The sequence below is a fragment of the Betta splendens genome, chromosome 14 (assembly GCF_900634795.4).
Source record: "Betta splendens chromosome 14, fBetSpl5.4, whole genome shotgun sequence".
NCBI classification, from domain to species: domain Eukaryota; kingdom Metazoa; phylum Chordata; class Actinopteri; order Anabantiformes; family Osphronemidae; genus Betta; species Betta splendens.
In genome coordinates this window covers 14,004,372-14,028,309 of record NC_040894.2, presented here as the reverse complement: position 1 = coordinate 14,028,309, position 23,938 = coordinate 14,004,372, and the positions used below count along the sequence as shown (strand labels likewise).

Below are 23,938 nucleotides of genomic sequence, written 5' to 3'. Positions count from 1 at the left end.
CCACCAAAGCCTGGTGCTTATCTGCTCAATAAAACCCTTGCTGGCCGCTGGGCTGTGGGTGTAAGGCAGGAGTTTTCACCTGCAGGCAGGAAAGCCAGGCAAGATATTTGTGTCTTATCCCGAGGTTGATTCTGTGGTGCTACGTTTGTGAGTAAAGCTTATTCTTTAACGCCATTGTTGAAATACTGTTTTTATCACTTTTATCACATCCCTAAAGTTGCTTGTCAGTTAATATTAGTTTTAGATTTCCTGTAGATCCTGTAGATGAGGACGCTGTGTTAGTTCACACGGTATTGAATTTACGCCGCGAGAGGATTTTGACACCACGAGTTAATTTTCTGTCATATCGCCGTGCATATTTATTTGAGCTGTACCGTTTTTCTCTAGACTCCATACATATGTCAATAATCTTATCCACCCATACGTCAAACACATCACCCATCGTGGCCGTGCTCCTACATCCGAGCAGATTCTTTGTGTTGCGTTACGTTTTTGTTTTGCAAACGGTAGTTTTCTTTATAACATTGGAGATGCTGAGCACATTAGTGAAGCCACTGTTTGTAGAATAGTTCGATCTCAAGCGCTTTCCTTGACACAAACTCCTTAAAACCATGAAAGGGGAGTTTCACAGGATTGCAGGTATGCGGTAATTAATTTGTTTCAGTGAGGCTAATCTGAAAAATGACGATCAGTTAATAAAATCTTGCTGTGATCTGAAATAAACTGATAAATGTGCAGGTGCACTAACTACTCTTTCTAATGGTCACTGTAACTGACATTACATTGTTTACATCACCAAGATCATATGTGATGCTGCACATATTATCACAAACGTGGAGGCCAAGTCTGACTCTGGTCATGACTCATGAATACTGTATATCGTGAGTCAACCCCAAGTAACAGGCTGCACTGTGGTAAGTACATGTATGTCCTATACACTAATTTCAAAGCATGCACTACACACTCACAGGAGCATTTCTATGCAGCACTAAAGTAATGTGAACTTTCTTCTAGGAGAGATTGACGGTTTTATGCTGGAGATAGGGGTTAAAGCCAGCCCACACTACTGACCCCTCACCCAGAACCTGAAGCAGGCCCCCAGCAGTGCTTTAATGTGGCCCTGCGGAACAAGAGCCCGGGAGGAAATGACCATAGGCCTGTTGAAAGCACGTCTTCAGTGTCTACGTCACCTCAGGGAAACACCTGAGAGGCCTGTGACATTAATGTGGCATGTGTTGTTCTCCACAATATTGCAATTATTAAAGGGGAGCAACAGCCTGCCCTACAAATACAAGACCATGACGAAGACTCCTTCCATCATGGTAATCTGCAGAGTGGATGGACAGTCAGATGTGATATGCCATAATATCTTAATCAGCCATCACCACCACCAATAAAAGAAACTGAATAAATGCAAATCATAATTTATTTGGTTTTCTTCATTTCCTACAAATACAAAGCCAATTGTTAGATTGTATGATTCTTCCAATAATTCATACAATTCACCTTTAACTATAAACTCACCTCCAGCTTGTGTTTGGGAATTTCAATTTCTAGATCTGTCTTTTCAATCTTGTGGTACAAGTATAATATTTCCTTGAGATTAAGTTTATACAACTCTGTAACCGGTAACTTAAAATACAGAAGATTTATAGTTACAAGACATAGTTCCTCATTACTCTCACAGAATTGAACTCTGACGTTTACTGAACATCACTGACTGTGTGCATCTGTGCAGCAGAATGTGACGGACCTCCTTCTGCTGTTCTTCCACTCTCTGGGGCAGAGGGGAGATAATAAAGTCACTATACTTGGAGATCAAGTTACATCATTTAGGCTACGCAACACAAACATCTGAAATCATGTTATATGTATAAACTATATTAATTTTACACTTTATAATACTGCTTATCATCATTTAAGCTTTAGTTATTAGTATACTCACAACATCCTGGGTTTCTGTTGTGACAAGAGGTTTTATATATTACCATCAGAATCTGTTAAGACCAACAAAGAACTCAACTAAGACTATAAGAAATTGATATATCAAAAGTAGCCTATGTAAAAAGTCAAATATATTGGTAGGCCTCTTACATTTTACACATGCACTTGTATCCTGGGGAGTGACTGGTTCTGGTGAACTCCCTCCAGGAATTCCTTAGCCCATGCTTTCCAGTGTTCATGCTGAGGGCCTTCTCCTCTGCATGCGTCAGTGGTGGAGGTGCAGGTCCTCCACCAGTTATTCTAGCCTCTGCCTTTTTTCTATTGGCTGAGCAGAAGTCAAATGATTTTACTGTGTGAAAACATTACAGCCATGTTGAAAATGCTGCTGTACTGCTATACTGTGCATGCTACGTAGTTATTTAATATGTCAAATGTCGTAAAGTCAGGTAGTCTACACACATGATATGATGGTGCCTTATACCTGTTTGAATTATGTTTTTACATTCCATTTTTAGCCACGTTCTTTTTATACCTATGCACCTACATAAAAATTTAAATTAAATTCTTATATTACATGTGTTTTGGGTAACTTTTAAAAACCTAATTAGATTAATGTAATGATTGCTCTCCATAAAATGTACTGGATTATTTAATTATCATTACTTTACAAATCCCACATCAACCTCAACAGGAATTTTAAAAATGCATAGACATAACACTGCACTTTTAATTCATACAACCATCGGTATTTATGCAATTGCTGAAGAAACTGCTTAGATGAGTGAACAATTACTTTCAAGTCCTTATTTTACGAGTGAAATATAACAACAATACTAAAATTATTTAGTAATTAGTTACGCTGAACACTGTATGATTAAAATGTAAACTTACACATTGACTCGAGCAGCTATTTTCTTCCAAGCTAATTCTTTCTCTTTCGCCGCTGGAGCCGTGTTGCTTTTTCTACGGTCATATCCATTTCCAGACGTCTTTTGTTGTCCTGTTGCCATGGTGACTCGTAATATCTTCACTCCATTGATCAGGGCTTTGTATCGTCGCGGCGCACACGCCTAACTCTGAGTCAGACAACTCAGAGTTGATTAAACCAACTCTTTTCAGCTGTTCTGGAACCGAAAACTCCAGGTTTGCAAACTCAGAGTAGATCAACTCAGAGTTTTGTTTTAACTCAGAGTTTGTTAAACCTCCTTCTTGAAACGGGCCCCTGATACAGTCTGGGTGGTGTTTTACACATCCTACAAATTGCTCTAGGATGCTCAAACAAAGTGGACCCCTGTGGATTGGTGTTGAAAATTTACCACTAGATATCCGTGTAGGATGCTCAGACAAAATGGGCCCCCTATGGACAGGTGGGTGCTCAAAAAAAACACACTCAAGCAATATATGTGGTTATCTAATTAGTGGGAGAGCTGGCAACAGCTCTTACACTATTGTTATCTTCTGTCATTATTAGTGGGAGAGCTGCAACAACTAGAAATTACTTTTTCCAGTACAGTGAATGCTGGTGATGCTCCAGCATTCACTGTGTTGTTTTTCTAATCTTTATAATTATTTCGTACATTTTTCTGCATTTACTGTAACTAATCCCACATACTTTCAGCTACAGAAAACATTCAACTATCAAAATGTTCAGCTTTTTAAGAAGAGGGGTGCTATTACTTTTCACATTCATATCTTTCATACTTTTTCAAATTTTTTTTCCTCTTCAGATTTGTCTAGTTTCAGCTTTAACTACTTCCGCATACTTTAAGCTACAGACACCATTTAAACTAAAAAACAATCTTCAACTATTCAACTATTAATCTATTGTTCAGCTTTTTAATATCTTTAACACTTTGTGAGTTATAGCAGTTCAAATACAAGGTGGTTTTTGCTGAATTTTCAGCTTTACCATTAGTGTGTATTGTGTGAGCTAGAGTGCGTGATGTCACAGCTAGAGTGTGAGGACACATTTTTTTTTAAGACAGAACTTTTTTATTTAACTCGTCACTACAGCCACATTTTTAACTAAGTTGTAGTCATACTTGTCTTCTTTCTAATTATGTGCCTGGTTAAGCTCTCAGGGCTATACTATAGGCTGTATCTTCCTCAGGGAGTGCAGGGAGTTCCAGAAATCCTCCCATAGACTTCAATGGAAATGTTTCGCTCACTTCTGGCGAGAGTCGCAGAGGACTGGCGTTTTTAAATTGCGTCTGTGGCCACAATTTTCACTCCTCAAACATAAAACTAACACCAGTTTCACTCTGAAGCCCTGGGCTTCAGATTATTCATATAGTGCAGTTATTTTGTGATAACCATTATGCTTTTGCTGTAACAACCCAGTTAAGCAGAGGTGGAAATGATATTCCGTGCAGCTGCAGCAGATAAGGGATTGAGTAGTAAGTCAAAGTAGCACTTTGACTTACAAGTCAAACTCCTAATGCTCACAGCAGCTCTATGCATATTAATGATGAGTTCATTGCACTCTTGATTCCCAATAAGAGCAGGTGTAGACATTAAGCTTTTTTAAACTACCTGGTCTTTCTAATAGTTGAGGGGGTGTTTTTAATGAATTAAGTCAACATTACAGCATACAACAATATATGCAAATTTATAGCACAATGCATTGTGGGTAATGTACCATAACAGAACCTGGTGTTAATGGGAGTGACCCTTGCAATGAATAATGAACAATTTTTGGATTAGGCTCTTCATTTTGACATAAGAGACTAATCTTTGTTTAATTACAATATATTTGAATTTATTTTTCTTCAATTTAAATTGTTTTTTAATCACAGAATGCTCTTCAGTTCTTTTGCTTATACAGTAGAAAAATTATTAAAAATTATTAATGCATTTTTTTGTATTAAGCTATGCATATTTGGCTCAGGTTAACACTTTGTAACTTGTAAAAGTCTTTCTTGACACACAAAAGCAAGGCCAAATAACTGATTATGCAGTTAATTCCTTTTTTAAGTGAAATCATTCATGTCTCAGTTGCTCAGATTACACTGTGCAGGCAAAGAGACACAAAACAATAGCATCTCTTGGTGAGCTCTATTTGTAGAAAACAAGCCTCATTTAATTGTCATACACCAAACAAATCATGGCTCGTTGAGGTTCACTCCCACACACAATCCCCTCACTCACGGTGTACCACACAAAAAAGAACAAAAACAAAAAGAACACATTAAAACCATAAATGAAAAAGATACTAAATTAATTTCACCAAGTTATAACATTTTTTGAATCCTAACTTTAACTATAACACTACAAACACAAGAACGGTTGTTTTACCCATAAGCCTTAGCGGTTCAGGGCGGGACTAACTGCTGTGAGCCACTACAATATGTTAGAATTGAAACTGCAGGAGCTAGTTTGGCTTAGTGGCTAATAAGCATGACTCTAATGGAATTCCTGGTTCGAGACCCAACTGGAACAAGTCTTATATATATTCAGAAGAAGCATTTCTCTGTAGGACTTTAAAAGGTAAGGTTTAAGACCTTACACAACTAAACCCCACAGATCCCACATACAGCAAGGTTTTAATTTGACAGCAACAGTGGAGAGGAAAAACTCCCTCTCCACTGTTGCTGTCAAATTAAAAGCTTGCTGTATGTGGGATCTGTGGGGAGAAACCTCCAGCAGAACCAGGCTGGATGTGGGCGACCATCTGCCTTGACCGGTTGGGGTGAGGGGATAGAGAAAAGCACAGCAACAACAACAAGCAACAACAGAGCACATGCAGGTTGGTTGGTTGGACCAGTGACTGGGTACAGGCAGGATGGTTGGATCCGCAGCTGCCCATCACAGACACAAAGCTCTGAGTCCGATGATACCTGTAGGTGAGGACAGAGTCGAAGAGAGAGCGGGGTAGAAGCACAACTACTGGAGAGAAAGAAACATGGTTAGTTAAACATGGAACAATGATGGGAGGTTATTGGACAGAAGAGGTAGAAGGAAACAGAGGAGCTCAGTGTCTAAATTAAGTCCCCCAGCAGTATGTATATCTATTGCAGCTTAACTAAGAGATGGGTTCTTTGACTAACAATCATTGCCATTGACCTGAACCATCTCTAACTATAAGCTTTATCAAAAAAGTTTTTAAGCCTGATCTTAGAGAGTGTGTCAGCTTCTCAAACTTGAACAGGGAGCTGGTTCCACAGGAGAGGAGCTTGGTAGCTAAAAGCTCTGCCTCCTGTTTTACATTTAAAGACTCTAGGAACCACAAGCAGCCCAGCGCTCTGAGAATGAAGTGTTCTGCATAAGGAACTATGAGGTCTCTAAGATAAGAAGGAGCTTTATCATTAAGTACTTTGTAGGTGAGTAGGAGAATTTTAAATTCTATCCTACATTTTACAGGCAGCCAGTGCAGAGAAGCTAATATAGAAGAAATGTGATCTCTCTTTTTAAGTCCTGTCAGAACTCTGGCTGCAGCATTTTGAATAAGCTGTAGGCTTTTTAAGGAGCTGTTAGGACATCCTGTGAGTAAGGAGTTACAGTAGTCTAGTTAAGAAATGCATGAATCAGTTTCTCTGCATCACTCTGAGAGAGGGTGCTTCTGATTTTAGGTACATTTCTAAGGTGAAAGTAGACGGTTCTGGAGATTTGTTTAATGTATGATGTCAAAGAGAGATCCTGGTCAAAGATGACACCAACACTTGGTGTCATCCAGTGGAATCTGAAGCTAATGTTATGCTATCCAGGGTGGCTATCTGACTCAATAGTGTCTCCATTTGATTCTTAGGTCCAACAATAAGAATTTCAGTTTTATCTAAATTTGAAATATTTTGGGACACCCAGGATTTGATGTCTTTTAAACAACTTTCAATTTTGACTAGTTGATCTGTTTCATTTGGTTCCAAAGACATATATAGCTGAGTATCATCTGCATAAAAATGAAAATTAAAAGAATGCTTCCTAATAATCTCACCTAGAGGAGACATGTGTTGGCTAAACAGAATTGGACCAAGCACAGAACCCTGTGGTACTCCATAGCTAATATTTGTGCATGTGGAGAATTTGCCATTAACATGAACAAACTGGAATCTGTTCAACAAATAGGATTTAAACCACCCCTGTTCCTTTAATTCGGATTCTATGTACCAGTGAATGATCAATTGTATTAAATGCAGCACTAAGACCTACCAGGTAAAGGACAGAAACTAGACCATTGTCTGAAGCTAGGAGAAGATCAAGAATCTTTGAAATAAAAGGTAAATTTGAAATGGGCCTATACTTGTTATGATTCCTGGGGCCGTTTTGTATTTCCTGCTTTATTTTGTTGGCATCCTGTCTTTGTGTTTTTGTTCCGGGGTCGCTCCTGGTCACATGACTCCGCAGCCGGTTTCTATCTTGTAATCAATCAAGGTATAAAGGCTCTGGCACTCACCTTATACCTCTGCCAGATTGTTGCGTGATATCCACCACATTCCAGCATACCTTTGATTGTTTACTTAGCTCGAGATCGTGTTTCCGTCCCTGACTTCTGCCTGTGTCCTGCCCTTGCCTTGAAAGTTGGTAACGTATCTGTTTGTCTGACTCTGAGAAAGCCTGCTCCTTACCTGGTACCTTTGCCGTGTCGAACTGTTACCGAACTCCTGCCTGTCCCTGAACCCGATTGAGCCTGTTCCTCCTGTACTTACCATTCCAGATTTTTCTGTGTATGACCTGGACCGTCTGTACTAACCCTTGTGGAATAAAGACTGAGCATTCTACGCTAACGATACGTATATCCTGTTGTCCGCCTGTGCATGTGGGTCCGACATCTGCCAAAGCCCAAAAATACTTGGTTAGTTCTCCAGGGTCCAGAGTAGTTTTTTTAAATAAAGGTTTGACTACAGCCACCTTGAAAGCTGGTGGTATATAGCCTAAATGTAAAGATTGGTTGATTTGATTTTGATTTAATATGAACAAGCTGATTGAAGGTAGAACTTCTTTAAGTATTCTGGTTTGGATTGGATTTAAAAGACAAGTAGATGACTTGGAAGAATTGATTATTAAAGTTAACACCATATGTTTTATGGGAAAGAAGCTGTCTAGATAAGACAGAGGAATTGGTAAATTTAAAGTTGATTGATCTAGACAGTGTTTTCTGTCATTTGGAGGATGCTGAATGTCTTCTTCAATGGTGGTAATTTTATTAGTAAAGTAGTTTATAATGTTATTGCTGCTGAGATTTAAGGGGACAGTAGGCTCAACACAGCTATGACTCTTAGTCAGCCTGGCTACAGTGCTTAAAAAAAACCTGGGGTTGTTTTTGTTTTCCTCAATTAAGGAGGAATAATATGTTTATCTAGCAACTCAAAGTGTTTTTTATCTATTATTAGACTGTCCTTTCATGCAATGCAGTTTACATTTATGTTGTTGGAACGTCACTGCCTTTCTAGTTGTCGGGTCCTATGCTTTAGGCTGCGAATCTCTGAGTTATACAATGGTATTTGGTTTGAGGTGTCTTTATTCGAATGCAACAGCAACAGACGGAATGCATTTCATGATTTGAGAACACGGTCCAAGAGTCTCAAAATTAAAAGCGTCGTTCAAACTTGATTGGCCGGGGTTAAACTGTCACTGGTCCTGTGTCTGTCTGCCAGAAGTTTACTGCCACACGCGGGAGCATGCACCGCTTCGTTAAAGCGTTTAGCTCGGTTTGTGTAGGACTACAGCTGCTTATTTCGGTCTCAAATGGCCACAACTTGTAAAAATGAGCAGCTACACATTTTCTAGTGGACGTAGTGACGCCACGTCTTCTCGCGCCTCTCTGCATGTTTTCTACACCCGCCACCCACTCTTAGTCTTAGACAACGCTGTTGCCAGATTCGAGCAGATGATTTTCAATTAAATTTTATTCATATAGCGCCAAAATCACAACAACGTTATCTCAAGGCCCTTTAGAAGGTAAGGTTTAAGACCTTACACATCTAATCCCAACAAATCTCACATACAGCAAGCCTTTAACTGTAATAATTACAATTTAACAGCATAAGTGGAGAGGAAAAACTCCCTCTCTAACGAAGACGAAACCTCCAGCAGAATCAGCCTGAATGTATGCTGCACGGAAGAAACTGCCTTGACCTGTTGGAGTGAGGGGATAGAGAGAGAAAAGCACAACAACAAACAAACAACAAAATAGCACAAGCAAGATGGTTGGGCGAGGGACTGGACACTGTGGCATTCTGCCTCTGCGCCGCTAGAGGCGCTCCTGGGGCTTTTTGTCTAAGTCAGTTTTAAGTTTAATTTCCTGTCTAATTAGTTGACCCAGCTGTTTGGTTGTATTTAAGGGATGTCTTTGGTTTCACACGGGGTTGGTGTGTACACGCGGGCGTAGCTGGATGCTACACCATTGTTACGTTTAAGAAGAGTTTTGATGCAAAGGAGTTCTGATTTGTTTGATGTCCTGTCTCACCACGTAAGGTTTGAGTGTCTTGTGTTTATGTTCCATGTTTAGTATTTTGCCCGTGTTACGGAGCGTGTTTTGTTTAGCCTGTTAGACAGTGCTGTGTTTTTGTTTTTAGTTGTCCTGTGTTATGTTTTGCGCTCCATGTGTAGGTCTTTGCCCGTGGTGTACGGAGTGTTTAGTTTGATAGTAAGTTTAGTTGTTAATAATGTTTACCTGCATTGCAGCGATTTTTAGTTCTTCCCTTTTGTGTTGAACTAAGTCCTGCTGTGCAGTGAGTTTTTGTTGTATTTTAATAAAGTCCTTTAAATGTTGATTATTAGCTTCTGTGTTTAGGTCGTGCATTTGGGGTCCCCCCCCCCTCCTGTGTTCCCTGCGACCTGGTCTGGCAGTTGCGGCCAGGTGTCTGTGTGAGGGAATACACAGAGAGCTGTGTGCTGAAAGCACATCAGCCGTGGTGCCTGAACCCTCCGCTCAGTGTGAGCGCGTTCTCCTCCCGGCTCCGTGAGAGCCATAGCCTTCCCCGCTTGGAGCGGGTGCGGTTATTGTTTCTCTCCACCGCATCCCTTCTCCTGCCCCAGGGTTCAGTCAAACCCCGCCAGTTCGGAACCGACGGGGCGAGTTCATAACAGACACAGGCAGGATGGTTCAATCCACAGCTGCCCATCACAGACACAGCTATGAGTCCAATGATACCTGTAGGGGAGGACAGCGTGGGAGAAGGAGATGCACAACTACTGGAAAGAAAGATAAAGTTAGTTAGTTAAACATGGGAGGTTATTGGATAGAAGAGTTAGAAGGGAACAGAGGAGCTCAGTGTATAAATAAACTCCCCCAGCAGTCTATGTTTATTGCATCTTAACTAAGAGATGGTTCCTGTGACTAACAATCATTGTCAGTTACCTGAACCATCTATTACTAGCCTTATCAAAAAGGAAGGTTTTAAGCCTAATCTTTTAGGGTGGAGAGTGTGTCAGCTTCTCAAACCTTATTCCATCATCTTTTGCCTCATTGTCTTGTCTCTGTTGTTCTCAGAGGAGAACAGTCACCTTGATTCTTATGAACAGGTTGACTGACTTGTAGATGATGCTGCAGCTTCTCTACGTACAATGTTAGACACAGTAGCTCCTCTGAAGAAGAAGTCAGTGAATCAGAGGAGGTTAGCTCCATGGGATAACTCAGAGATCCGCAGCCTAAAGCACAGGACCACTAGAAAGGGAGTGGCGTTCTAACTAAATTAATGTAAACTGCATTGCAAGGACAGTCTAATAATATATAAAAAAAGCACTTTGTGCAGCTAGGAAAACATATTATTCCTCCTTAATTGAGGAAAACAAAAACAACCCAAGGTTTCTTTTAAAAAATAAAGAAAAAAATAAAGGCTATATACCACAGGCATTTAAGGTGGCTGTGGTCAAACCTTTATTGAAAAAACCTGCTGCATTTGATACGATTGATCATAACACTCTATTACAGAGACTAGAGCATAGCATCGGAATTAGGCAATGGGATTGTTTAAATCCTATTTGTTGAACAGATTCTAGTTTGTTCAGTTTGTTCATGTTAATGACAAATCCTCCATTCACACAAAAATTAGCTTTGGAGTATCGCAGGATTCTGTGCTTGGTCCAATACTGTCATGTCTCCTCTAGGTGAGATTATTAGGAAGCATTCTATACATTTTCATTGTTGTGCAGATTATACTCAGCTATATATGACTTTGGAACCAAATGAGACAGATCAACTAGTCAAAATTCAAAGTTGTTTAAAAGACATCAAATCCTGGATGTCCCAAAACTTTCTTTGACTAAAACCAGATGAAGCCGAAATTCTTATCGTAAAAATCTTGGAAACCACTATTGAGTCAGATAGCCACCCTGGATGGCATAACATTAGCTGTGGTTCCTAGAGTCTTTAAATGTAGAATGGGAGGCAGAGCTTTCAGCTTGCAAGCTCCTCTCCTGTGGAGCCAGCTCCCCGTTCAGGTTCGAGAAGCTGATACACTCTCCACCTTTAAGATCAGGCTTAAAACCTTCCTTTTTGATATGGCTTATAGTTAGAGATGGTTTAGGTCACTGGCAATGATTGTTAGTCACAGGAACCATCTCTTAATTAAGCTGCAATAGACATAGACTGCTGGGGGACATAGTTTATACTCTTGAGCTCTTCTGTTTCCTTCTATCTCTTCTGCCATCATTGTTCCATGTTTAACTAACCTTGTCTCTTTCTCACCAGTAGTTGTGCTTCTCCCCTACTCTGTCTCTTTCACCACTTTGTCCTCGGTATCATCGGACCTCAGAGCTATGTGTCTGTGATGGGCAATCATCCTGCCTGTGTCCAGTCACTGGTCCAACTGTCCTGCCTGTGCTCTGTTGTAGCTTGTTGTTGTTGCTGCTGTGCTTTTTTCTCTTGCTCACTCCTTACCCCAACCGTTCAAGGCAGATAGCCGCCCACAATTAGCCTGGTTCTGCTGGAGGTTTCTTCCTCGTTAGAGAAGGAGTTTTTCCTTTCCACTGTCGCTGTCAAATTGTATTTAAAGGCTTGCTGTATGTGGGATCTTTTGGGTTTAGTTGTGTAAAGTCTTAAACGTTACCTTGTAAAGTGCCTTAAGATAACCTTGTTGTAATTTGGCGCTATATAAATAAAACTGAATTGAAATTGAGACAGTGATGTACATTTGCTGCATAAAATAAGAAAAGTAAGAAAGTAAGTTTTATTTCATATTTAAAAGTAACTATTTATAAAACATCTTTGTGTCTGCTTTTGAAATCTAGGCAAGCAATTCCTGTTCTTATCCACGTGGGACCTGAACCACATGTGACGCTTGACAACTTGTTGGCAGTTGAAACTCATCAACATTAACTTACATGGCGTGAAGCAGGGGGGAAGCTGGAGCTGGTCTGTCTGCCTGCTGCTCTGGCCATAGGCTCTGGCTCACAGGCACAGTTGTGTGACAGCCACAGTTTATTATGTGCTGGAATGTCTCCAGACACAGCTGTGATTGTACAAGCAGACAACCATGAAAAACAGGAAGCAGATAGTGGGGGAGATCAGTGGTAATAGTCTTCTCATGCCTTGCATGCGGCCCGCTTGAGTTGTGATAGACCTGTTGTTAAATTAATAATAAATATTAAGTGTGTTTAGACACAGATTAATTCCATTCAATTGGCTCATCATGGTGTGGCACTGTGGTGCAGCGGGTAGCACTGTCACCTCACAAAAGAAGGGCCTAGGTTGCTGGGATGCCCCCCCCCCAATCAGAGAATTAGCTAAAACCCCACGATGTGAAGTCTCTTAATGAAACACACTGCAACACGTTCCTCTGTGTATATTTTAGAAATTTGACACCAATACGTCTGTCCTTCTATGTTTTATATGTTGTAAATGTGCAAATTTTCAGGTGATTGAAAAAAGGTCCAGACAACCATGAGTTCTACCAAACAGAACTGTGACACTTCCAGTGACACTGGAGCCCCCCTCACACACGCTGCTGTAATCTGGCTTTATCCACTGCTCCATATGGGAAAGACCCTTCGCTGCACGGGAAAAATCCACTTAGTAAAGATAGAGCTGGAGAGAGGGAGAGACGCACTCAGTCCCTCCTTAACAGAAGCTGATGCAAAGTCTCCTCAATTGTCTCTCTCACTGATTGTTTACAGGCTGGCAGTGTGGTGAAATAAAAGTTGCTGGTACACACAAAAGCAGCAGTGGTGATGAAACGACAACACAGCAGCACTGTTGTCTGACTTCACGTAATGCTTGCTGCTCCTTCCGTCATTGGGTGGTGTCATGTTTTTTATTTACTACCCACCTGTATACAGACTCTTAAGTCAAACTGCAAGTGCTTTTATTTCAGTGATGGGGAAATTCTATGATAATGTACCACACACATTTTTAATTATTATTAGGATTATTATTATTAGCAGTAGTAAGAAAACATTTTTAAATACTTATATAAAACATTTTAGTTCATTCTGTTATTAATTTCTCAGGAAAAATACAAACTTGTTTCTGATGTGAGTTGGCTGTGGATAAGTAGGTTTAATAGTGCATTTCATTTTTATGTGAAGATAAATCTACTGTATATGTATACCAGCAGGAATGTTATATATTTATATTTATACAGTGGTTTTCAGAAATCAAAATTGCGACAAATGTATTACTAAACATTTAAATGTCAGATGTTGTTCAGTTAAATAACCTGCTAACACTACACTGAAAAAATGTGGAGTGAAATTTACTTTACAAACCTAGGTAACAATTTCCAATTTCCCAAAAAATATTTATCTATTCATCGATTTTCTACCGCTGAATCCCTGTGTCGGGTCACGAGGGTGATGGAGCCCATACACTAAAAAAAATGTGGAGTGAAATTCACTTAGAAACACCCAGGTTGCTCCAGTTGTTTACTTGTACGCAGTACAAACAAAGTCCGGAGTTGAAACGACGCTGTCTCTCCTCTGTCGATAGATGACCTCTTCCGATCTCCATTGGTTCCTCCCTTTCTGTCATGAGAACGCCCAGGTTGCTCCAGTTGTTTACTTAACAGATTTGCTTGGTTTCAGCAGCTGGTTGCACCCCTTACCCCCCGCTAAGTAAATATCACAGGTATACTAAACTTACAGTAATAGCGCATAGTAGTTTTTATTTAAGTACTCAAGTGAACTTTAAGTTATTGATCCAAACAAATCACTAGATCTTCCTCACTCCACTTTAGTAAATGTTATTCTAAATTCATTTGCATGAATACATTACATCTGAGCCCCTGGACTGCTATAACACAAAGAACACAATGCATTTCATGTACTTAAGATTAACAAGTTTAACACTTGGTCAGTAAGAATACAGTTCTGATATTGAATAATAAAACAAATTCTGTAAAAATAAACAGTTTTTTCTTACACCTGATACATATTACAATTTACTTGGATAAAAATACATATAATGCACTGATTTTTCTTAGAGGCCAACTGACCATTGCACGTGAAAATCCCCCGCCGCTGAAGTTCAAACCTGCTTTGAGTGCAACCTTTTTCCTCTTATGTCATTCAGTGACGGTTGCCAAATTTAGTTTCATCACCCTGTTGTGAGTCTCCTCCCAACCTCAGAGGGCGGCACTGAGCAGCTGTTTCCTTCCGGGAACATCATTACTGGGGGACTATTTAAGTTGAGGATGGAGACTCCTCCAGTTGTCAGTGTGTCATGGTGGACTCTCTGTTTGCATCTGGCTTCCTGTATGACGGTTGGTTTTGTTTAGTTTGGATTGTGAACAGCCCTGCTACTCCTAATTTGGCTACGTTTGTAGAAAGGTGTGGAGCCTTACTCTGTAGTTTGTGAAAGTCTTGTTACTCTTGGTTATATTTTACCTACTCAGTGCAGTGACCTATTGTGTCCTGATTTTGATTTGTAGTTACTTCTGTTTAGTGTTATTCCTCTGTTTAGTTTGTTTTGTCCTGCTTCGCAGTGCTCCTCAGTTTAGTTGGTGTACCTTTTTCCTACTCTGTAGTGACCCTCTGTTTTGTGTAGTAATAATAAATATCGTTTTGTATTCTGCCATCCTCGCCTGTTACTGCTTGTGGGTTCCGTCCTGTTTGGTCTTGGGGGTGATTGTAACAGTACACACTGACCAAACATGGACCCAGCAGCAGGAGAGGAGGCCTGGCAGGCTCCGAGCCTTTGCAGTGCTAGTTTGTTACCCGACAGCCCACGCACTACAGCCCGAGCTGAGGCCTTGCGTACTCTGCGGGAGATCGGCAGTGAATCAGCATCTTTAGAGGCGATTCTGTCTTCCCAGGTTAGACTTTAGAAGTTTTACGGGGATGCCTCCCGTTGCCAGAGTTTCCTGACCGCGTTACGGCTAATATTTAGAGTGGAAGCGGAGCTGTTCCGATCTGAAGATGAGATGATGGCGTACTGCATCTCGCTGTTAGGAGGAAAAGCGCTAGAGTGGGGTGCGACGGAATACGAGAACAACGCAGCCTGTGTTGCCTCTGTCGAGGGATTCGCAGAGGAACTCACTTCCCTGTTTAATCCTGTTGCGCATCGCCAAGTGGCGGCAGCCAAACTGTTCCACCTGTTTCAAGGACGTTCCTCATTAATGGATTATGTGGTACAGTCCCGCACGCTGGAGGCCGGGTTGGATTGGAGACAAGAGACCTGGTGTGATCGTTTTTATGACGATCTCGCGGAGGAGATCAAAAATGAGTTGGCGGGGCACGTACTTCCGGATAGACTGAGAGATCTTGTGGCACTGGCAGTGGCGATCGGCCAGCGTTTCGCGCAACGTGAGGCGGAGCAGGGAGCGCTGCGTCGCAGCATCAGCCGACCTCCATCGGCAGCAGGGATTTCACATCACAGCGGACCCGGGCAGGTTCAGTCGTTCCCCACTGGGATTCCAGGACGACGAGCGGCGAGCGCAGGAGCCCAATCTGCAGCCGACGCAGGGGGAGGATGGAGACTCCTCCAGTTGTCAGTGTGTCATGGTGGACTCTCTGTTTGCATCTGGCTTCCTGTATGACGGTTGGTTTTGTTTAGTTTGGATTGTGAACAGCCCTGCTACTCCTAATTTGGCTACGTTTGTAGAAAGGTGTGGAGCCTTACTCTGTAGTTTGTGAAAGTCTTGTTACTCTTGGTTATATTTTACCTACTCAGTGCAGTGACCTATTGTGTCCTGATTTTGATTTGTAGTTACTTCTGTTTAGTGTTATTCCTCTGTTTAGTTTGTTTTGTCCTGCTTCGCAGTGCTCCTCAGTTTAGTTGGTGTACCTTTTTCCTACTCTGTAGTGACCCTCTGTTTTGTGTAGTAATAATAAATATCGTTTTGTATTCTGCCATCCTCGCCTGTTACTGCTTGTGGGTTCCGTCCTGTTTGGTCTTGGGGGTGATTGTAACAGTACACACTGACCAAACATGGACCCAGCAGCAGGAGAGGAGGCCTGGCAGGCTCCGAGCCTTTGCAGTGCTAGTTTGTTACCCGACAGCCCACGCACTACAGCCCGAGCTGAGGCCTTGCGTACTCTGCGGGAGATCGGCAGTGAATCAGCATCTTTAGAGGCGATTCTGTCTTCCCAGGTTAGACTTTAGAAGTTTTACGGGGATGCCTCCCGTTGCCAGAGTTTCCTGACCGCGTTACGGCTAATATTTAGAGTGGAAGCGGAGCTGTTCCGATCTGAAGATGAGATGATGGCGTACTGCATCTCGCTGTTAGGAGGAAAAGCGCTAGAGTGGGGTGCGACGGAATACGAGAACAACGCAGCCTGTGTTGCCTCTGTCGAGGGATTCGCAGAGGAACTCACTTCCCTGTTTAATCCTGTTGCGCATCGCCAAGTGGCGGCAGCCAAACTGTTCCACCTGTTTCAAGGACGTTCCTCATTAATGGATTATGTGGTACAGTCCCGCACGCTGGAGGCCGGGTTGGATTGGAGACAAGAGACCTGGTGTGATCGTTTTTATGACGATCTCGCGGAGGAGATCAAAAATGAGTTGGCGGGGCACGTACTTCCGGATAGACTGAGAGATCTTGTGGCACTGGCAGTGGCGATCGGCCAGCGTTTCGCGCAACGTGAGGCGGAGCAGGGAGCGCTGCGTCGCAGCATCAGCCGACCTCCATCGGCAGCAGGGATTTCACATCACAGCGGACCCGGGCAGGTTCAGTCGTTCCCCACTGGGATTCCAGGACGACGAGCGGCGAGCGCAGGAGCCCAATCTGCAGCCGACGCAGGGGGATTCCCTACGTCACGTTCACGTCATCCATCTCCGCCCACCCGCCAGGTGCCAGGGGCTTTCCCCCAGGGCGTTCTCATGACAGAAAGGGAGGAACTAATGGAGATCGGAAGAGGTCATCTATCGACAGAGGAGAGACAGCGTCGTTTCAACTCCGGACTTTGTTTGTACTGTGGGGGTCCGGGTCATCACGCTAACCAGTGCATGTTAAAGGGCAACGCTCGTCAGCCAGTGGAGAGGCGCTGACGAGCTACACCGTGAACTTAATCTCCCTCTCCAAACCATTGTTTCCAGCCACTTTGTCAGGACCCCTGTCGGCGCGAGAGCTTCCCGTGTTTGTGGAATCCGGAGCTGAGGGAAGCTTCATAGACAGACAACTTGCTCGGGAGCTGGGGCTCAGGCTGATTCCAGTACCAGACCCCGTGGTGGTCTGAGCGCTGGATAAACAGGTCATTCACCGCATCACCCATCGCACGGTGCCGGTGAGTTTGACTGTGTCGGGAAATCACAAGGAGGAACTTTCTCTCCATGTTTATGTTTGTAAGGAGGTACCTGTACTGCTGGGCATGCCGTGGTTACGGACACACAACCCACACATCGACTGGGCGGAAGGGAGAATTGTGGGTTGGAGTTTGTTCTATTTGGCAAATTGTTAACGGGCGGCGGGGGCCGATCGTTAAGGAGCCTGGGGCTGAAACTAATGCGGAGATCGATTTGACCCGGATTCCTGCATGTTACCATGACGTGGGGGCTGTCTTTGATAAGGCTCACGCTACTTCGCTTCCGCCTCATCGACCGTATGACTGTGCGATCGACCTCCTGCCGGGTTCCACACTGCCGAGGGGAAGAATCTTCTCATTGACTAAACCGGAGCGGGAGGCTATGGACCAGTACATTGGGGCGCTTCGCACGGGGCTCATCCGTCCGTCATCATCACCCGCTGGTTCTTTTTTGTAGGGAAGAAGAACGGCGGTCTCCATCCCTGCATTGACTATCGGGGCCTTAACAAGATTACTGTATGTAATCGCTATCCACTTCCCCTCATTGCGTCCGCTTTTGAGCTTTTAGAAGGTGCGACTATTTTTACTAAGTTGGACTTACGTAACGCCTATCATCTTGTCCATATAAGGGAGGGAGACAAATGGAAGACGGCATTTAATATCCCCACGGGGCATTACGAGTATTTGGTCATGCCTTTTGGTTTGACAAACGCACCTGCGGTGTTCCAAGCTCTTGTAAATGATGTCCTGCCGGACATGGTCAACAGGTTTGTCTTCGTCTATTTAGATGATATTCTCATGTTTTCTAAAGACCCGCGACAACAGGAGGTGCACGTGAGAGCGGTTCTGATGAGACTCTTGGAGAACCAACTATTTGTGAAGGCTGAGAAATGTGAATTTCACACAGCTAAGACTTCGTTCTTAGGGTTTTGTTTGGAACCAGGGAAGGTGGCGATGGATCCGGGAAAAGTGCCGGCTGTGACAGATTGGCCGGAGCCGAGGCATCGTAAGCAGCTGCAGCGGTTTCTGGGGTTTGCCAATTTTTACAGGCGTTTCATAAGGAACTCCAGCAAGGTGGTGGCTCCTCTTCATGCCCTCACCTTCTCTAAGGCTCCGTTTGTTTGGTCGGCGACCGCGAAGGGAGCCTTTGAGCTACTGAAGTCCCGATTTACGTCTGCACCCATCCTCTGTCTCCCCGATCCTCAGAGGCAATTCATAGTGGAGACGGATGCCTCCAGCACCGGAGTGGGGGCAGTTCTGTCACAACGCAGTGAACAGGATGGTAAGGTGCATCCGTGTGCATTCTTTTCCCGCAAATTGAACTGTGCAGAGAGGAACTATGATGTGGGCAACCGGGAGCTGCTGGCAGTTAAGCTGGCGTTGGAGGAGTGGAGACATTGGTTGGAGGGGGCAAAACAACCTTTTATGGTTTGGACGGACCACAGGAACCTTGAATATATCAAAACGGCCAGGCGGCTTAATGCGAGATAGTCCAGGTGGGCTTTGTTTTTTGCTCGTTTCAATTTTACCCTGTCATATAGGCCCGGCTCCCAAAACGGGAAGCCAGATGCTCTGTCGCGGAAGTTTAAGGAGGTCACAGAGGAGGAGCCGAGGGCAGAGGAGGACCGAATCCTGCGCCCACTGACAGTGGCCGCGATTACCTGGGACCTTGAGACGAGGGGGGGGGGGGTTCCTACAAACACTCGGTGCCTATTCCTGCTGGTTGTCCTCCTCATTGCTTGTTTGTCCCGCCTCCTCTTGACACTGATGTAAACTTTTGACCCAAAAGAATGTCAACTGTCATTTAAAATGTGTGTCACTATCTAGGTGTCTTCATTTGCAATTTAAGTCTTAAGTTTAAAATAAGACTTTTTCATATTAAGATTTGTTTTTAAGTTTACAGTACAGCTCGTATGTCATATTAACTTTCAGTAATTCAAAGAGAGTCTGATGCATTTCCTCCTCAGGTGGAAGGATGGGCTGTGTCTTTCAGGAGGGATCAAATCTATAGAACTTTATTTTAATGGTTCTGCATCTTGGGGGGTTATTTTTTGGTTTTGTATCATCTACTTTTTAAATTATAAAACAAACATATCTGAAAAAAAGTCGATCCAATATAATAAATGACATATTCGCCATTCAGAAACGTGGACTAAATAACTGCGGTTTACACAGTAACGCATCACGGTCTTGGTGCGGGGCGGGTTCCACAGAGGAGAAATTAGGTAACATTCCAGGGAGTTAAACCGGTGTCTATGCTGAGACGCGGTTAATTGCTTCTGCATAAAGCTATAGCGCCACCGCGGCTGGATTCAAGTTTGGACTGCACAATTACAATGAAGCAAGTGGACGATGACAACACAGCAAGAAGGTTGCACAAGACAACATGCTAACAGCTGTACCCGCACTTATTCTGTCGCCATTTTCCCCAGCTAAAATACAAAAGAGTTGGCTAGAGCACACGCCCCTCTCTAAAGCCTCGGCTAGTAACACGTCGCACGCTGTTATTGTCAGTGTTAAAGGCGCAGCGTTAGCTTACAATGAATGCACAGCTTATCAGGCATGTCACGATACCACATTTGGTGAAAACAAAACCATTTGCGACACTAACGGCAATATTAATGACAATCTGTCCTTGTTACAGCAAACTGTACATAAAGACAAATAGTTCGCCATATTTGTTGACTGGCGTGTGACGTGGTCACACAGGAAAAAGCCCAGAATTCAAATCTGGTCGCTGATCAGTGCGCGAGCGAATCGCCGCCCGGCAAAGGCGGGATTTAGCACCGTCAATCATAGAGAAACTACAACCGTTTGAATAGGGAGGGAGGGGGAGAATCCAATCCGGTTTGAGCTAGTTTTTCTTCCAATGGAACATTAACGTTTCCCGGCGCAGTATTAGACTGTACTGGTAAAGCTTTATCCAGTATATACTACTGTAGTACCTCCTGTACTCCTATTTTTCCTTTTTACATACACACTACACAAACCAACCATGCCTAAAAGGAGCAAAGTGAGTAGACTGATACCTTTGATGCGTTTAGTAATACAGCATTTATAAGACACAACTGCAGTTGGTTAAACGGGCTTGTTACAGCTGGCGGAATTGGTTGCTGGTGGATGTCAACAGCGTTGAGCCTCGCAGCCATTAGTTCATTTAGTGCATTATCGTCTGTTTTGATTTAACCAAATCTTGGTCATACCGCTCTCGTGCTGTGATTATCTTTGTGCCAAGTGTATTTCCGCGTGCCGGTTTCGTGTGACGTGCACCGTAACGTTCGCGTTTTAATCCGTTCACTTACGGCGTATGACAATTTCTGTGACGACTGATCGTTTTCGTGCAGAGAAAGTTGGTGGCATATTGATGGTGTTTGAAAGAGGCCGTCACGCTATGCACGAAAGTTTTCCGTGCGAGAGAAACGGAAGAGACGTTTAAAACCCAAGTCCAGCAACAACCGTGTGTATTTGATTGTGATGTTGACATTTCGCTCAGGCGCGACGTCCTGTTTCTTGCGTTGCTGCGCAGGGATGGGCGAGAAAAATCAGTTTTAATATGACCCTCGCTGATCACCTGACGTGCTTGTGTGTTGCTAGCTTATGGCCGCCCTTATTTTCACGCGTGAAAAGTGTACGTATTGAAAAGCGACCGTCGCGTTGGCTCGCGCGTCTTTCCGTGCGCCGCCGGCTCTGGCCAGTCGTAGGTTATGCAATGGCGAGCCTCCGTCAGCACAGGGCTGCTTCTGTTGCTGGGGGTTCTAGTAAAATCTGCTCGTGGACCGACGGAGATTCGCGGAGCATCTCGGAGCGCCTCTTTTCAAACACATGGCGGGAACGCTCGGTGCTCTGCTCGGGTTTATCCGTGCAGCGGCAGGTCTCATCTATTACCAATGAATGGATGAGTCGTGAGGAGGCGGAGTCCGCCCCTTCTCCATTCTCCTCCTCCTCCAGAGCTTTACAGTAGGCAAGTTATAAATAAGAGAAGGGAGAGCTAGGCCATTTGATACAATTCACACTAAATGCATCAGACAATGTAATTCTTTAACGATGAATCTGATCAGATTTCTAGTTTATGTGGCTGAGTTCATATCGTTTTGGACGTGGTATTTTCCTGGTTTGTGTTTTAACATGTCTCAGTTTCTGAACTAAACAGTATGTGACGCTGAAAATACAACGATAGGCTAAGATTTTAAGTGGCCACACCCACCCCAAAATTTTAAGACTTTATTCTGCATCCTTTATTTAAGGCCCACGCATGCACATTTCTAATAACCTGCTTTTTTGTACTTCACAGGCAGCTGCAGGAGGAGATTCAGCGGTAAGCAGATCATCGTGCATCATACTTTCAGTCTAAATGTATTTAACGTCTTTAAAATAATGAAACACAGTCAGTGCACCCAACAGGGGTCAATAACTCCCCATCGGTGGGAGCCACTGCTTTAGACTAAATGTAAAGTACTGTGTCTCGCTCTCTCTGCAGCCCAAGAGGAGATCTCTCAGGTTGAAAGATGTAAGTACAACCAGCCTCGTTCTGTCAGAGACAATATGCATATTGTTGTCTTTTCCTAGCTCTTATTTTAATGTCTTCTTCCCTCCCACCCAGAGACCTGCACCTGCAAAGGCAGAGCCCAAAGCTAAGCCAAAGGTGGAAGTTTGTTTCAGTACCTGTTACTACACTACTACTGTATGACTTGTTATTTGTCACTGGCTAATGTGAAAGTGTCTGTACTTGCAGAAGGGACCTGCTAAGCCCACTAAGAAAGCTAAGGAGGTAGAGAAGGCCAAGCCTGGGGAGAAAGCACCAGAGGCCCCTGCTGAGAACGGCGAAGCCAAAGCTGAGGATGAGGTAACGGCGATGTCAGATAACTGACTGCAGCCTGTATGTATGCTCATGTGATTCTTAAAAATTTTTGTCTTTCAGACACCAGCTACAGACGCAGCTGAACAAAAAGATCAGGCAGCAGAATAACATCTCTAAAACTATTGTCTTTTACCAGTGCTCCCTGTACCTCTTTTCTTGTACAATTCAGGGTAATATTTTTATCAACTATTTTCTAAATACAGGTTTTTTAGTAGTTTGATTGTATAGAACACTTTTTTTTAATGAAAGAAAAAAGCCAATTTGGAGACGGGAATTTCATCGCATTCTACAATTTTGCATCGCCATAAAAACTGCAGTCATCGTTGTTACTGTCAGTGGATTTATTTCAGTTTTAAATGTGAAGGAGGGGAGGGTGCGGGACTGGTTACCGTGTCAATGCATAAAACCTGGGGCACCAACAGAAAGAGCTTGCCCACCATGATTACATTCCATATGCTTTTATAAGGGACAGTGTATGTAATCTGTGCTGGGGTGGGGATGGGCAAAGCCAAGGGAAAACTTATTTTGTGGTTTATAATAAAGAACAGTGTTTTAGAATGTTTGTAAGTGATGTTCATATGAGTTAACTCTTGTACTGCTGCAATTTTCTTAACAAATCTGGTCAATAAAAACTAAAATTGCTAGTGTTTGAGCTTTGCAGAACTGTGCATCACGTGTGTTGGTTGTGTCTCCGTTCTGTGATAGCATCTCAATAAGTTTGTATAGCTGCTGTGAAATGGGTTTTCAGTCTTTCTGTATGCAGTGTGTAATGGTATATTGTAAGGATGGTAAAAATGAATTTCTGTTTTTTAGGCAAGCAAATGAGGCATGTAACTGTAGAAAAACAAATGTGTTAAGTTGGGCTTCTTAAAGGCAGTCATGCAAACTACATTAATTTGAGATGTCATTTGCATACCTGCAGTAGCAATATTCATGTGGGTTTTAGGTATCTGTATCACGTACACGTGTATTTGTTTATAGATGTACCTGTGTAATGATTGGTATAAACAAACCAATAAAAACTTGGTTGTTAGTTGTTCCACTGTTTTCTTGTGAAAAGGTTTCTTGAATGAATAATAAAAAAACAATACAATGAAGGGTTTGATCCCTCTTTCAAGGGTGTGACAATATTTTTGTTCTAGAAAGCACAAGAGAAAAATTATATTTTCTTATTTTAAGCAATGTTGATTATAATGCATTAGTATGAATTAGAATCAGCATATCATCAATTATAATCCAAAGATGTAGGTGAACAGCATAGAATTAAATTAGCTATCAGGTGTATCTAGCAATATGATGGAATACTAATAATGATTAAAAACTACACATTTACTATTATATATTATTATTATTATATTTAATAATATTTCACTGAATGCAGATCTTTAGCAAAGTCAGTGTTTTAGCGAAGCAAATATCATTCTAAAGTATGTTTTTTTTTTATAAATATTATCTATCTATATTATCTTAGTAATATATATTGTTATTAAATGTCAGTTAAAACCATAACAGAAACATTTT

The 23,938-nt window shown here is 42.6% G+C and overlaps 1 protein-coding gene and 1 long non-coding RNA gene across 2 annotated transcripts; both read left to right on the top strand.

Moving 5' to 3' along the window:
• The first annotated feature begins 30 nt into the window (after window positions 1-30).
• On the top strand, window positions 31-1,409 carry LOC129602957 (uncharacterized). The gene is made up of 3 exons (XR_008692457.1): window positions 31-147; window positions 801-914; window positions 1,015-1,409. It is a non-coding gene; the product is annotated as an uncharacterized LOC129602957 (long non-coding RNA).
• A 19,003-nt stretch (window positions 1,410-20,412) lies between these two features.
• hmgn1b (high mobility group nucleosome binding domain 1b) lies at window positions 20,413-23,450 on the top strand. Its single transcript, XM_029174243.3, has 6 exons — window positions 20,413-20,572; window positions 21,851-21,874; window positions 22,037-22,066; window positions 22,160-22,201; window positions 22,292-22,402; window positions 22,478-23,450. The coding sequence occupies exons 1-6, from the start codon at window positions 20,555-20,557 to the stop codon at window positions 22,523-22,525; spliced, it is 273 nt and encodes a 90-aa protein (XP_029030076.1). The 5' UTR covers window positions 20,413-20,554; the 3' UTR covers window positions 22,526-23,450.
• Window positions 23,451-23,938: the final 488 nt, after the last annotated feature.

Coding starts and splice junctions, on each gene's coding strand:
- hmgn1b (XM_029174243.3), top strand. Junction 21,875..22,036: donor CTGCAGGAGGAGATTCAGCG/GTAAGCAGATCA, acceptor CTCTCTCTGCAG/CCCAAGAGGAGATCTCTCAG. Junction 22,202..22,291: donor AGCCCAAAGCTAAGCCAAAG/GTGGAAGTTTGT, acceptor CTGTACTTGCAG/AAGGGACCTGCTAAGCCCAC.